The sequence below is a fragment of the Marmota monax genome, unplaced genomic scaffold (genome assembly GCF_021218885.2).
Source record: "Marmota monax isolate L192 unplaced genomic scaffold, Marmota_monax_Labrador192_F-V1.1 WCK01_AAM20220418_F8-fsc00004, whole genome shotgun sequence".
In the NCBI taxonomy this organism is placed as follows: Eukaryota; Metazoa; Chordata; class Mammalia; order Rodentia; family Sciuridae; genus Marmota; species Marmota monax.
In genome coordinates, this window is record NW_026692881.1 from 22,285,939 (window position 1) to 22,299,557 (window position 13,619).

Genomic DNA, 13,619 nt, shown 5'->3' on the forward strand with positions numbered 1-13,619 from the left:
ACTTTGTTTTCCTGACAGCACCAAGAGGCAGCTTGGGGCAGATCTCATGTATTGTAGTGAAACATCTCACCCTAGTAAATATGGCAAACTTCCTGTAGCCGCCAGCATTCATCTCCATCCATCACCAGAGCAGCATGGGCTATCCACTAGAAACAAATGTTCTAGATACAGTACGTCAAACACTGGATGATGGAAACTTGTGCGAAACCACGGGGAGTATGCTGCAAGCAAAGGGACCAGAATGTTGAAAAGACCACTGACCATTTTCCACAGCAGAGCGTAACTCCGAACCAACCTGAAATAATGCATTTGAGCTTCATAAAGGGTAAAGGGTGGGCATCTAACACTGAGCCAGCCAGACTTGAGAGTTCGTGGGCTCTAGAAAGGACAGTTGATGAGGCAAAAATAAACACATAAGTAAGCAGACAAGTAAATAAAAAAAGTCTGCTTTTCAAAAGTTAAGCCATTAGTCTATTACATATATCTGAAGAATGGTTGGCTTCTGAGAAGTATCCTCTTCATATTTGAGAATTTCTGATCACTTGACCACAGGGGCTACCCACCTTTTGAGAACCAGTCAACCACACAATAAATACATAACTTTCATCAATATTCACAATATTTGCAGACTAATTTAGGCAATCACTATCTTAATTAACTTGTTTAGAGTAAATAGAAAACAGATTTTTTTTGTGTGTGTATATATGTGTATGTGTGTTTTGGTACCGGGGACTGAACTCAGGGGCACTCAACCAGTGAGCCACATCCCCAGGCCAATTCTGTATTTTATTTAGAGACAGAGTCTCACTGAGTTGCTTAGTACCACACCATTGCTGAAGCTTGTTTTGAACTCACGATCCTCTTGCCTCAGCCTCCCAGCCACTGGGATTACAGGCTGTATTTTTTTTTTTTTTTAAATAAAGACTACTCGAACTTGGTAAAGATTTCTCTGTGGACTTGTCAATCACCTTTCTATTTTCCTAGCTAGCTACATGCATCTTTTTCTTTAAAACATAAATTTGGCTACAAAAATTCTGTATTATAACCTCAATAATCTGTAAACTCCATCCTCATGAAGTTATAACTTATGATTTTAAAATCACTCATTTATTATTAATGTTTAATATATTAGATTGCATGTGATAGACATAATATCCATGAGGGATAACATGCGCTATGTTGATGAGGCAAGGAAAGTGCTTCCACCAAAAATTACTAAGTACTGTTTAATGTTGCATGATGTAAAACAATAAAATACTAGTTAATGTTATCAATTCTGAGAACTCAGGAAAATTAGGTGATTTGAGGGATTAATAGAGATGGAGGGAAAAAAATAAGCTTTTAGAAGCCATGTACTGACCACAAGTTATTGCCTAAACTGGATAACATTTTAATATTTTTAAAAAGTATTTGACAACATAAGCTTTAGAGTCACACAGTTAATATCCAATGAAAGAAGTGCTTTTTATGTAATGTAACATGTTGTGCTAAAATTGATATGACCATGGTTTTATTAGCATTTCTTTATGAATTTTATAGGTGTTTGATTTATATAAAATAATTTGGGATAGTTGGCTGTTGGAGGTGAGTGTGGAATACAGTGTCCTAGATCAGTGCCTTTTTGTTTTATTTCCATTGTGTTTTGCCAAGCCCAGGAGTTCCACAAGGTTCCCCAGGACCACTTTGGCAACAAAGCGGGCTATTCCTGGTGCTATACTCTTGCTTCAGAGGGTCCTCTGTCCTTATTATTCTGTAGTTTATTTGAAACATAGAGGCTGAAATAACTGTAAGAAAATCACCCAGAGGAAAGAAAATCACCCAGAGGAAAAAAAATAGAAATGCAGCATGCTTTTTTTTTTTTTTTTTTGGATTTTTTATTTATACTGCTCAGGAAAAGAACTGAACAACGTTCAATGGAGCTTAACAGTATAAAACTCAGAAATACCCATCAAAAAACATTCAAACGAGTTGATCTTTCCCTTTAGCTATGGTTGCCCAGGCTAAGTGGAGAGTAGTAAGCATTTATTCACTAAAAAAGGGCACGTCTGTTGAAGTTTGGAAAATGCCACCACCACTGCGTCTCTGAGTTCACACATGACACTTCTTTATGAATGAAACACACATTCTCTTTAAAAGATTAGAGGCGAATGGATGATCTTGTGTACAAAGGGACAGATAAAAGAGCTAGGGGAGAATGAGCAAGTGTCAAGTGCCCGCCAAGGGAAATGTCATCGCCCCCTTTGATGTATTATACAATACTCTAGTTCCCCTTGGCCTCACCAGACAATGTTGAGTGAGTGCTATGCAAAGTCCTGGCATTTTAAATATCAATCATGCTCTTCTTAGGAAAGATACAATTACACATTATGGCCTAGAAATGACTAAAACCTATGGGATTCTTTACTGTCCTTGTTTGTTTACTCAAAAGAATTATTTATAATTAATAATTAACTTACAATTATAATTATTGGACTCTGAGAAATTACTGAGTCAAAGCTGGTTTTACAGGACTCGTCCTCCCAAAGTTCCATCCCAAGTGTCCAAAACCCACCCTATATTCAATTCAAATACTCCCCATGTGCTGAACACTCACTATCTACCAAGGTCCTATGTTCAGCATGACAAAGACTACAAAATTGATCAAGGCACCTAATTCCATGTAGGATCTTATGTTCTAAAGGAGAGGTTAGACATAATCAAAAATAAACGTAGCGTATTATGATGTGGTAGAAGTAGTGGCATTTGAGATTTACTTCTGAGATTTCACAATCTTAGCTTTTCTTTTACCAGTTGCATGTAACTGGCAAGTCACGAAACTCTCTGGGATTCAGTTTCCATCTCTGTTAAATGAAAGAGTAGAATCTGAAAATCCCCACCTTTTGTAGGGTCTGATCCCACAATCCTTCCTGAGAAAAGTTGTCTGACCCTAGCACACACAACTCTTTCCTGTCCCAGGAAAACAAATGACAAGAGGAATTAAGTGTGCCCAGGGTAAAAAGAGACAGGGAGTCAATAATCAAACACTTATTTAGAAAGTGTCGCATACAGTATGGTAATTAAAACCTAAACATCTGGAGAAAATGCAAACAGTGTTTAATGCCGGCAGGTACCAAGAGACCTGCAAGAATGATCAATGTGTTCTGTGGAGCGAGGGTCCTAATTATAGGATGAAAGCCTTAGAAGACTCTCAGCAGGAATGATATTAATTAAGAAGTGATAACAGAATAGGAAAGATAGTAGAATGAAACAGACATTATTACTGTATGTATATATGTGACTGCATGACCAATATGATTCCGCAACATGTACACTCAGAAAAATGAGAAATTATACGCCATCTATGTATGATATATCAAAGTGCATAAATGCATTCTACTGTCCTGTATAACTAATTAAAACTAATTAAAAAATAAATCCCTTAAAAAAACAGAAGAAAAAGAAAAAAGAGGTGATAACACAGAAATGAGAAGGAACAGGGAAGCAAAAGGGGCACAGGAAATGTAAAGAACAAATACTATCTAGGTTTTTTCTTTGCAGGTAACATAGTGTGAAGAGACCATGAGGATATGACAACTGAATGAATTGGCTGTTCTCAGTTTTGTTTTGTTTTTTCTCTCTAAGAATTCCAGGTAGAGTTTTGTATTCTTTAATCCTTGAAGATGCTATACAACACCTTGTGAAGAAACAGCAAGATAAGGTCAGTTGTGGAAAGAAAGAAATTTTCTTTTTAGGCAGAATACAAATAAACTTGAAGAGAATTTAAGAGGGAGACTGAGATTTCAACATTGATTTTTTTTTTTTCCTTTGCTACACTTGTGTTAGTTCTCCCATTTCCCTCTGCATCACAGCTGTTCTTCTCAGGTACAGGTTAAATCATCTTTTCTCCTAGCAGACTATATGTATGTAGCCAATAAACCTCTGGTGACACAAACAAGCCTTGGAATTTATCATGAAGTAGAGGTGGAGGAATTATTCTCCTTCCAAGCCCTGGTGACAGATAGTTACCCTGCCTGTCTTCTGGCACTAGGACCCACTTGGTCTTATTCTTTGGGGCCTACCTCATATATCAGGGGCCAGGGAATGGGTGTTTTCTGCAAGAAAGTATGAGTAAGACAGGATAACACCTAAGAGCAGGCTGTCTGTCTTCTAGTCAAGATTTCCTAGATTGACACTGGATGAGATGATAGTTTCTAATGTAATAGACCTATCCGGGGAAACCTGCTATAATTTACAGCAGAAAAGCGGTCAATGGATGATCATCAATTTAAACAGTAAATTAGGGCTTGTTTTATTCTGGACTCTGATCCCAGTAATGCCCTTAACAAGCTGCCTGCAAAGCCAGGACACGATGCCTGCTGTTTGAGACACGATGATTGAAAAAGAACTGCTCTCGCCTTCACAAACACCTAAAAATAGCAATAAGGACGGGAAGACAAACAGGCTTCTGGGAATGCAGGCAATTACACGGATGTTGTCAGTTTTATTCCATTTGTTCCCACCAACGTGAAACACAGAAGAAACTCTCTGGTACAAAAGATGTTAACTTGTTACATAGCATCCTAGAGATTTGAAAGACTTAACGCAGCCCTTTAAGGAGCCTGCCCTTTTCACCAGAGGATAGCAGGAGTCCCAGGAGAATCGAAGTGAACTTCAATGCCTTTGTCCTCTATAATTAAAAGAGAGCCTGATAATTCTTTCTTCTGCCTCCTCCTCCTTTTCTTTAAACATAAACTCATATTGATTGAAGCAAATATATTCATACTTTAAAATGCTGTGCAGGTGCTATCCCTTTGGTTCAAATATGTCCCTTTGCAGGGATGGGGGTACATATTTCTTGGTGATAAATTCACCTCATAAGTAGAAAAACTGTACACAAATATACTGCTATGTCAACTTTATTGATTTTTGCACCATTGTAAAGACCTTCATTGTCCTCCAATATATCTTAAATCTATCAGCATCTCAGAAAGTGACCCTGAAGGCCTCGTTTATCTGTAGAGGAAAAGATCCCTTGGTTTAGGTTCCCTCATAAACACTGTGATTTAAACATCAGGGGCCACCTCTGCTTCTGCAGAGCAACAGGCCCAAAGAAAGCTATTCTCTCACAGCTATTTTCTCATAGTCATAGACAGTGACTTCTCCCTCTCTGGAACTAGGGTCTGCCAAGTCTTCATTCAAAGCAGTTAAAATACCCATGGCCAAATATCCTTTTCCAAGTCCTCCAAATGGCTACCCATCATGTATGCAGTCTCATTGGTGTCAGTGTTTCTAACTGAGTGGGTTCTATGGCAGGGCTCTTTGCTCTACTCCCTCTCAAGAGTTCCTTCTAGTCTCAGGAGCTACATCTGAGCTTGAGAGTGTCACTCTTCAAATCCAACTCCCATACACAACCTTAGTCCCAGGATCCTCATTGTGCAAGTGTAAATGACTCACCCAAAGTCACCTGCTGGTTGGCAACAGATTCAAGGCAGGGAGGTCCAGTTCTGAATCTTAGTTCAGGGACCTTTCAAATCAGAAAGCATCACACTGTATTCACAACTAGGATAGAGGATTTGGGAGGTGGGATGTTGATTTGTTTCTCTATTTATCCTGTGGTGTAAAGCATACTGTGTAGCATACAGTTTGTTGATTGCTAAATTAAATCTACTAAAAATGTGAACTAGAGGAAAAAATCAATAGAGATTACGAGGATTAATTCAAAGCCAACAAACAACTAAATCTCATTAAAGAAATAAAGGATAAAGTTTTAGTTCCTCAGTTTGAATCTGTATACAGCAGATCAAAAATGATTAGGTTTAATTATTGATGATGGGCCAATAAGGAGGCAGTAAAGACAAGAGAGGAGTGTTTATGATATACCTCTAATTTTAAGCTTGACATTATTGAGCTGTGTTGTCTGGTACTGTGGTCATCACCCATACACATAACTTAAATATATAAATTTAAGTTAATTAAAATTAAATGAAATTCAAAATCCTTTCACTTCCTTATGCTAGTCATATTTCGAATATTCAACAGCCACAAGTTGCTAATGTCAAGAGTATTGGACAGTTTAGAGGAGCATTTCTATCACTGCAGAAAGTTCTACTGGATACTGCTATTTATAGGGGATAATCACTACTATTGCCTCCAATAATTATATGAAGCAGGAGGAACAAGATGATAAGAAAGGAGAATAAAGTGAAAAGAAAACACTGATTAAGCCTTTACTGTCCCGTGCTAAACACTTGAAATGTCTAATTTCAGATAATTCTTATAACCTCCCTCGTGGGGTAGGTACTATAATTATCCCCATTTTAAATTTGAGGACGCTGTGCTTGGAGAGATTAAGTAAATCACCATACCTATACATTTAGTAATTGGCTTAGCTGGGGTTTTACTCAAGCCATCTAAATTCAGAGTCTAAGCTCAACTGTTATGTTGCATTTACTGAAGCACTAGAAATGTTTAGATGTACACCAGAAACACGTGATACAGTCACCTGAGCCCCAATCCAGAGCAACAGGATAGGACCAGGGCTGGCAGATTTGGGACCACTTACTGGAGTCAGAGTTGAGGATGTTGCTTAAGAGCTAGTATCATTTGCCTTCTACAGTCCAGATGACAAAAGGTAGAAACTGCCTAAGGTCATTATCAGTACCTAATGACAAATTGGAAATGAAACCCTAGAGATCAGAGCTATCATTATCACAGAATATGGTTTAGGACATATTAATGAGGAATACTATTCTATTTCCTGATGGATACTATTAATTCATATAATCTATGGGATACTTAGACATAATGTCAGAATTCAGAATTTGAGAGCTGGGCATGATGGCATAAGCCTATAGTTCTAGCTAATTAGAAGGCGGAGCAAGGGGACTACTTGAGCCCATGGGTTCAAGACCAGCCCGAGCAACACAGCAACCTCTCTCACCCCTAATATTCAGAATTTGATGACACCAATTTATAAAGATGTCACTCTTCCTTCGAGATAAATGCCATTTTCACTTAAAATTAGACATTTTCTTTCTGGGAAAATAAAAACTCTGAAGAATAGATGGTCCCTGTTAATAGGAAAGGTATAATAAAGTGGAAAAAATTATGATTCCCAAGGAAGAAATCTGAATTCTAGTCCTGATTGTGCATGCAGCTTTGAAATATGTGCAAACCACTTTCTTTCTCTAAACCTGAGTTTTCTCATCTGTAAAATAAGGGCATGGAATATTATGATCTCCAAGGTTCCTTGCAGCTAAGATCCAGATCAGGAAGGACTAATCTCACCATTCTTTCCATGCTATGTTCTTCTGCCAAAGGCAGGGCCCCCTTCCTAATGTTTCTGTGCAACCTGGACAAATTTTAGAAATGAACCCCTGTCTGCTGTAGGATAATGCGTTCACTGAAATTCTAGTTAATATATTTACTCTATGTCAAGGGAACCTGGAACATCAGATGAAAATCCATCTTTCCTCTGTCCTGTCTAAGCTTATTCTAATTCTTGTGCCTGATTGGTCAGTGCTTCTACAAGACACTCAGCAGCATACACTCAGTAAGACTTACTCCATGTAGCTGCCTTTCCAAAATGGAAATGATGCTCCTACCCCTCACCCTCCTTCATTCACAGTTGCTGATTAGAAAATTACGATGTGTCAGGCACTTCTACACCTTACCACCCATCAACTCATCTTTACATCTCTAATCGAAGTTTAACTGCAAAGGATTTTTAGGTAGCTAGATAGGTCAGCCAATCAAGATAGAAATCACACCATGAATCAGTAGCATACTAAATATACATTTCTTACCTTACGCTTGTTGGTAGGACACACATAAAGGTAGCTCAAGATTGTCTTCAAACCCACTTTATCATTCAGCTTCTCATAGGTTGTCCCATAATCAGTTGACCTGTAATTCAAAGGAGGCTTTAATGAGGACAGAAGTACACGTCATTCGGCTACTTGTCAGTATAATGCATGTTTTACATAGTAGAATGGCTCTCCCGAGGTTTCTAAATGATTCATGTAGTATATAATGATGCTTAATTATGTACACAGTAGCATCATGTGAGTGGTTAGCATTTGCATTTAAATTGAATTGGTAAAAATTAAAACTCCATCTCTCTACTGCTCCTTAATGTACGCACTTTGCATAAAGGATGTGATTAATTTAAGAAGATTAAGAGATGAGGGTGTTCCTCAAATTGACCAAAGAAATAAACAGCTTCTAGGCTATGACATTTCTAAACTTTTGCTTTATCTTTGGTACAGTGGAAAAGCAGGTTCTCCTGATTTATCTACAAACTGTGTTTTCTTTCATGAGTCATAGGATATACGGTGGGTTAGTCCCTTCAAAGGTCATTCAGTCTTTTTCTATTATTTAAGAGCAAGGAAATGTCTTAATAATAAGTGAAATTTCACAACCTTCCTGATGGCCTTTTCCAGTGTTAAGCAACCCAGAGTGAGCAGGATGTTACCTCTTGGCACTGAAACCATCTTTCTTGTAGATTCTCTAATCTTTATTTAGCCACTGGTCAATAACTTATGACTTCAGATTAAATACATGGGTTTTAATCATTATCTTTATGAAAGTCTACGTTGTATTTTGAAAATTTAATTCTGGTAGGTCATCCTGAAACCATGTGCAGTGGGGAATGGTAATCTCTATTTGAAGACAGTAGTTGTAGAATGTAGGTGACTATTTAACAGTAATAATTGAGGTTGAGGAACAGGACATCTGGGATTTGAATCCAGGAATCCTGGCCCTAAGCCCTAGGTTATTTTCATTTTACCTCAGCATTTTTTTCTTTCTTTCTTTAAAAAAAAAGTAATAAAATTTCCTCTTCATCTCTTTGTTTCACAAAGCCAATTTCCTATGAAATTTATTCGATCATTCACATCTGTGGACCTCCTTAAACATACCAAGACTGTGCTAACTGCCAGGATATAAAAATCAGTCCCCTCAAGTACCTAACAGGTAATTTCAACAGTCCGAAGTATAAAGAAATAGTTATAATGTGCTAGACACAATGACAGAGATATTAATAATAATTAGAAGACAAAGTTGGTTTAATCAAAAAAGAACAAAAATGGGGTAATATAAATTTGCTTTGGATCCTGATGAAAACTACAAATTCCTACTGGCCATAATGATAAATAGAGAAAGTCTTTTTTTTTTTTTTTTTTTAAACAATCTCACTTCCATCCACAAAGAGTCTACTCAGAAGAAAACAATGGAGCAAAAAAGTTGGATGAAAGTATTGTTGGAATTAAGAATCAATTCTGCCTTGAAATTCAAGACATTTCATCCTAAAATTTATACCCAGATGGCAAATACCAAAAAGTCTCTACTTTGAAGGATCTGGGTAAAATTCCGTATCATTGAGGAATGGAGTGATATGTAAAACTTCTTCCAAGAACTATGAACCTTGACAGTGGACAGGAGTTTAAAAACAGGAAGTAGGGTGAGCATCTTCAACTAGAAGTCACCTGGTACAAGGAGGATACATAACTGGCTTCTTCAGGACTAGTCCCCACATTACGACAGTCACATGAACACGGATTGATGGCCAAGAACATTTGAACGGCATCCCAGAGATCTTTCATAGATCTTATTTGTGAACCACATGGAAATTTCTGAAAATTCTTCTCCCACCCATCTTTCCCTTCTCAAATTCACAGCAAATGTGAGGAGATTTCCTGCAAATTTCTAAAAAAATATCTAAGATTTCTTTTCTCACTCAGTCCACTCTTTGTGTTGTTCCCCCCCCCCCCCCCCCACTCTCAGGCTCACCTTTCTGGCCAACATTTTCTGTCTACTAAGATTTGCTTGTATCCTAAATGTTGTTGGCTTTTTCTAGCTTTTTTATTGTGTAGTTTTTCCTATTCAATATCTGAATAATATTTACAAGTTCAAGAACAAACAAGCAGATGCAATATCTACTTGAGAGTTGGTGGGAGGCAGATGAACTGTGTTCATATTTCTACATTAATACATTTTGCCTAGTGAGATGGAAATAATACAACTTCATTGGATATGAGCGGATGATTCACATTTTCTAGGGGAATAATAGGAAAGAAGGCTAGAGAAGTAGGGATAGTCTACAGAGAGTGAGTTTCTTAGAATTTCTATTAATTTCTACTAGTGAATATATTTACATTAATAATACCATACACTACAAAGGCAAATAAGGATTACTTTTTAAGCAATCTGTAGGAAATCATCTTCCATGTGTGTATATATGTGTGTGTGTGTGTGTGTACATGTGTACACACCCATTTACAGGTGTGTATTTAACTCTAATCCAAATGTCACAAGATGACAATGAAGTAAGTGGCTCAGATTTGCATTAGACTTTTTTCAGAATTTATGCTGTTTTTGCATATTGTAATTATAATATCACTGTACACCAGTCCAGTTTCTCCTAGATATCCATCACTATTTTTTGTACTATCTCTTGGATCTCGATTTTATGAAGCTCAAAGATGGAACCAAAATTGTTGATTCTCCATCTCAGCAGACCTGGAGGTCTAACCATCATGGCTTTTGTAATAAGCAATTGACAGAGAAAAAATAATTCATTTTCACACACCCAAATGGTATAGATTGGCAGTCGTCCAAGGGTGTTTCACAGCTAGAATGAGAGTGTTGGCCGGTGTTATGGGTAGAACTAACAATAAGCTGGCACATACTGATTTATATGATGGTACAGGAGTGAAAATATTAAATACTTGCAAACCAGCTGGTAGATAGTTATAGTACAAAGATTTCTGAGCAGCTACTCCTGCAGCCTTACCACCATGGCCTATCAGTAACCTCTAGGTCTCTTAACAGTCCAGCAAGCAAAAGATTGAGGATTGGCACAGCAGAGGTCTCAAGAAACTTTCTCTAGCATCAAGACCAGCACCAGTGCTGTTTGGTCAATGTCCATGACAATCAGCCTATGTCCAAGTAGGGGAGACAGTGATCTTGGTGTGGTCCTGCATCCTGGAAAGAAATTATTAGTGCCCAACTGCATCCCTAGTTCACAGTTATCATCCTGTGGTCAACTGTGGGAGCCATAGTCTACAAAGAACAAAGGCTCTGAACCAGCAGGTGAGAAAGACAGATTGAGGAGCAGGCTGACCCGTAATCCAATGTACTGGTTTGTTAAACACTTTAAATATCAACCCTAGGCATAGGGGAAGGGATATTTTCCAGAATTAAATTATTTGGAAATGTTTGATTAGGCAAAATTTAATGTTCCTGTACTTCACAAATTGTATGATTCTAATATGCACCAAGCCTCTTACATACATAATTCATGTAACATTTTCCAAACATATCTGATTATAGGATCTATTATTGAGTGACATCAAATGAGATTAGTGTTCTGAGCAACACTATTTGGGGAAAAAATATCAAAAACAAAAATGCAAAAGAAATAAATGAATCTTGGCTTCATGAGGAAAAGAGAAAAATAAAAATATTTAAAATAAATAAAATTTGCAAATGAAAATACCAGCCTGTGCTTACCATAAAGTGACAACTTTTGCAAAGGAAAAAAATCAGAAACAAAAAAAGAAAAAAAGGAAGTGTTCTTAAAATATGCATCATGCACAGACACATTCAAGATGCAATTATGAAGTCTTGAATTCTCAAGTTGTATCATTTTTAAAAAACATTCCAAAGCAAGCATTTTTATCTTCAGGCTTTGTTTGTAGGTTGGCTTATCTATAGATTAAAAACAAAACTTCTGTCAACACCTAGACTATGCTAGAAGTTGAAAGCTTAAAAATAAAAAAAAAAAAACAGCAGCATTTCAGGAAAATAAATATGCTAGTGATTAAATCAAAGCTTGCCTCCTTTTGCTTTTGATCTTTAATCTTTATTCTGCCCTTCTTATAAACTTCTTAAATAGTGACTTTCAGAATATTTGAAAGCATGTCTTTAAGTATTTACTAAATACACAGAACTGAGATAAGTTGCTCTGAAGGGTGGAGAAACCACATCAGATGCATCCCACCTGCCTTCCAAGAACCTATGATCCCTAGGAGACAACAAAATTCCTCATTACACTTGAAAAAGGGATCAATACAGGATATGCCTAGTTTCCACAAGAAGTTGCAGATAAAATGTATGATTGGGTCTCTGATAGTCTATATGCAATCAAATGAGACACTAAATCAACAGCATCTTTTGTAAATTCAATAAATCCATAAAAATACTTAGCACCTTGACTAGCATACAATAAGCAACCTATTAATGATAGTTTTTGTTGTTTTATATCTTTTTTCTTGTTTGTATGTTTTTTTAAATTTTTTTGCCCAACATTTACTAAAACCCATAATGTGAGCCTACAAGGAAAATCTCAATCATTGAATCTTATTTTGATTTAGTTTGCTAAGCAGAGAAGACATTTATGGGGGCTTTTACAACATCTTTAAATGCAGCTGAATTTAGTCCATCAGATTTTGAAGGAAATGGGCTAGTAGTTTTATGTAGGACTTGGCTCAGAGACTTAATGGTAAGAACTGGAATATGAGAGTTGAAGATTTTATGCTTTGCTTTTATAATAATTTTATCAGAATTCCATTGCTGCATAAGGTATTATGCTTGAAAAATCTAATAGATAAAATAATAAAAAGGATCCTTCATTGGGTGTTTATAATGGAATCCAAGCTCTCATATGCAGAATTTTATAAGATGAATATTAACACATATTATAAATAAGGAAGACCTTTTAAAATGTAAAACCAGCCAGGCACAATAGCACATGACTGTAATGGCTCAGGAGGCTGAGACAGGAAGATCACAAGTTCAAAGCCAGCTTCAGCAAGTTAGTGAGGCCCTAAGCAATTTAGTGAGACCCTGTACCAAATAAAACACAAAAGGGCTGGGGAGGTGGTTCAATGGTTAAGCACCCTGAGTTTAATCCCCAGTACAAAAAAATAATAATAATAAAGTAAAATAAAATAAAGGAAAACCAATGTACTTAAGGCCAAACCCACAGAGGTTACACCTTTAATTCCATCCTACTTCTTTCCAAAAGCCACAAGAAGTGATTTGTAGATGGAAAATCAGGTGTATTTAGATAATCTAGTTTAGACTTTCTTAGTAAAAGGAACAAGATCTGAAACTGAAGCACTAAATGGTGTAAACCAAAGGCTGGGTTTTTCTCATACACACTGATCAGGCAGAGGGTCTTCCAGGGAGAATCATTTTTTTAAAAAATTTGAAGTATAAACAGAAATTCTCATAAGGATCTGAGAGCAATGAAAGTTTACTTTAAACCTGTATATATCTTTATATTTGAAAAGAGTTTCCTGTATACAGCATGTAGTTAGGTCTTGTTTTTTGGATCCATTGTTACAATCTTTTTTAACTGGTGCATTTAAAATGTTGACATTTAAAAAGTGATTATTAATACAGTTTAATTAACACTATTGTTTATTACCATTTTCAATTCCTTGTTCTTATTCTTTGTTCCTATTCTTTTCAACATGTTTTCTACCTTCAGTGGCTTTGAGTGTTTTATATGATTTTATTTCCTTCCTTTATTGGTCTATCAATTATATTTCTTCTTTTCCTTTATTTTTAATTTGTACTATAAATTTACAACTAATCTAAGTCCATTTTAACATAACACTGCACTTCTTCATGAG

General features: G+C 36.5%; 1 protein-coding gene across 6 annotated transcripts in view; it reads right to left on the reverse strand.

Annotated features, from left to right (window-relative positions):
- Sorcs1 (sortilin related VPS10 domain containing receptor 1) overlaps positions 1–13,619 on the reverse strand; it is a 477,793-nt gene that overhangs the window by 202,516 nt on the left and 261,658 nt on the right. For all 6 annotated transcript variants that reach the window (XM_046450463.2, XM_046450461.2, XM_046450466.2 and 3 more), the window contains exon 3: positions 7,785–7,884. In XM_046450463.2, coding sequence (XP_046306419.1) covers positions 7,785–7,884 — 100 coding nt within the window. The remainder of the gene's footprint in view (positions 1–7,784; positions 7,885–13,619) is intronic.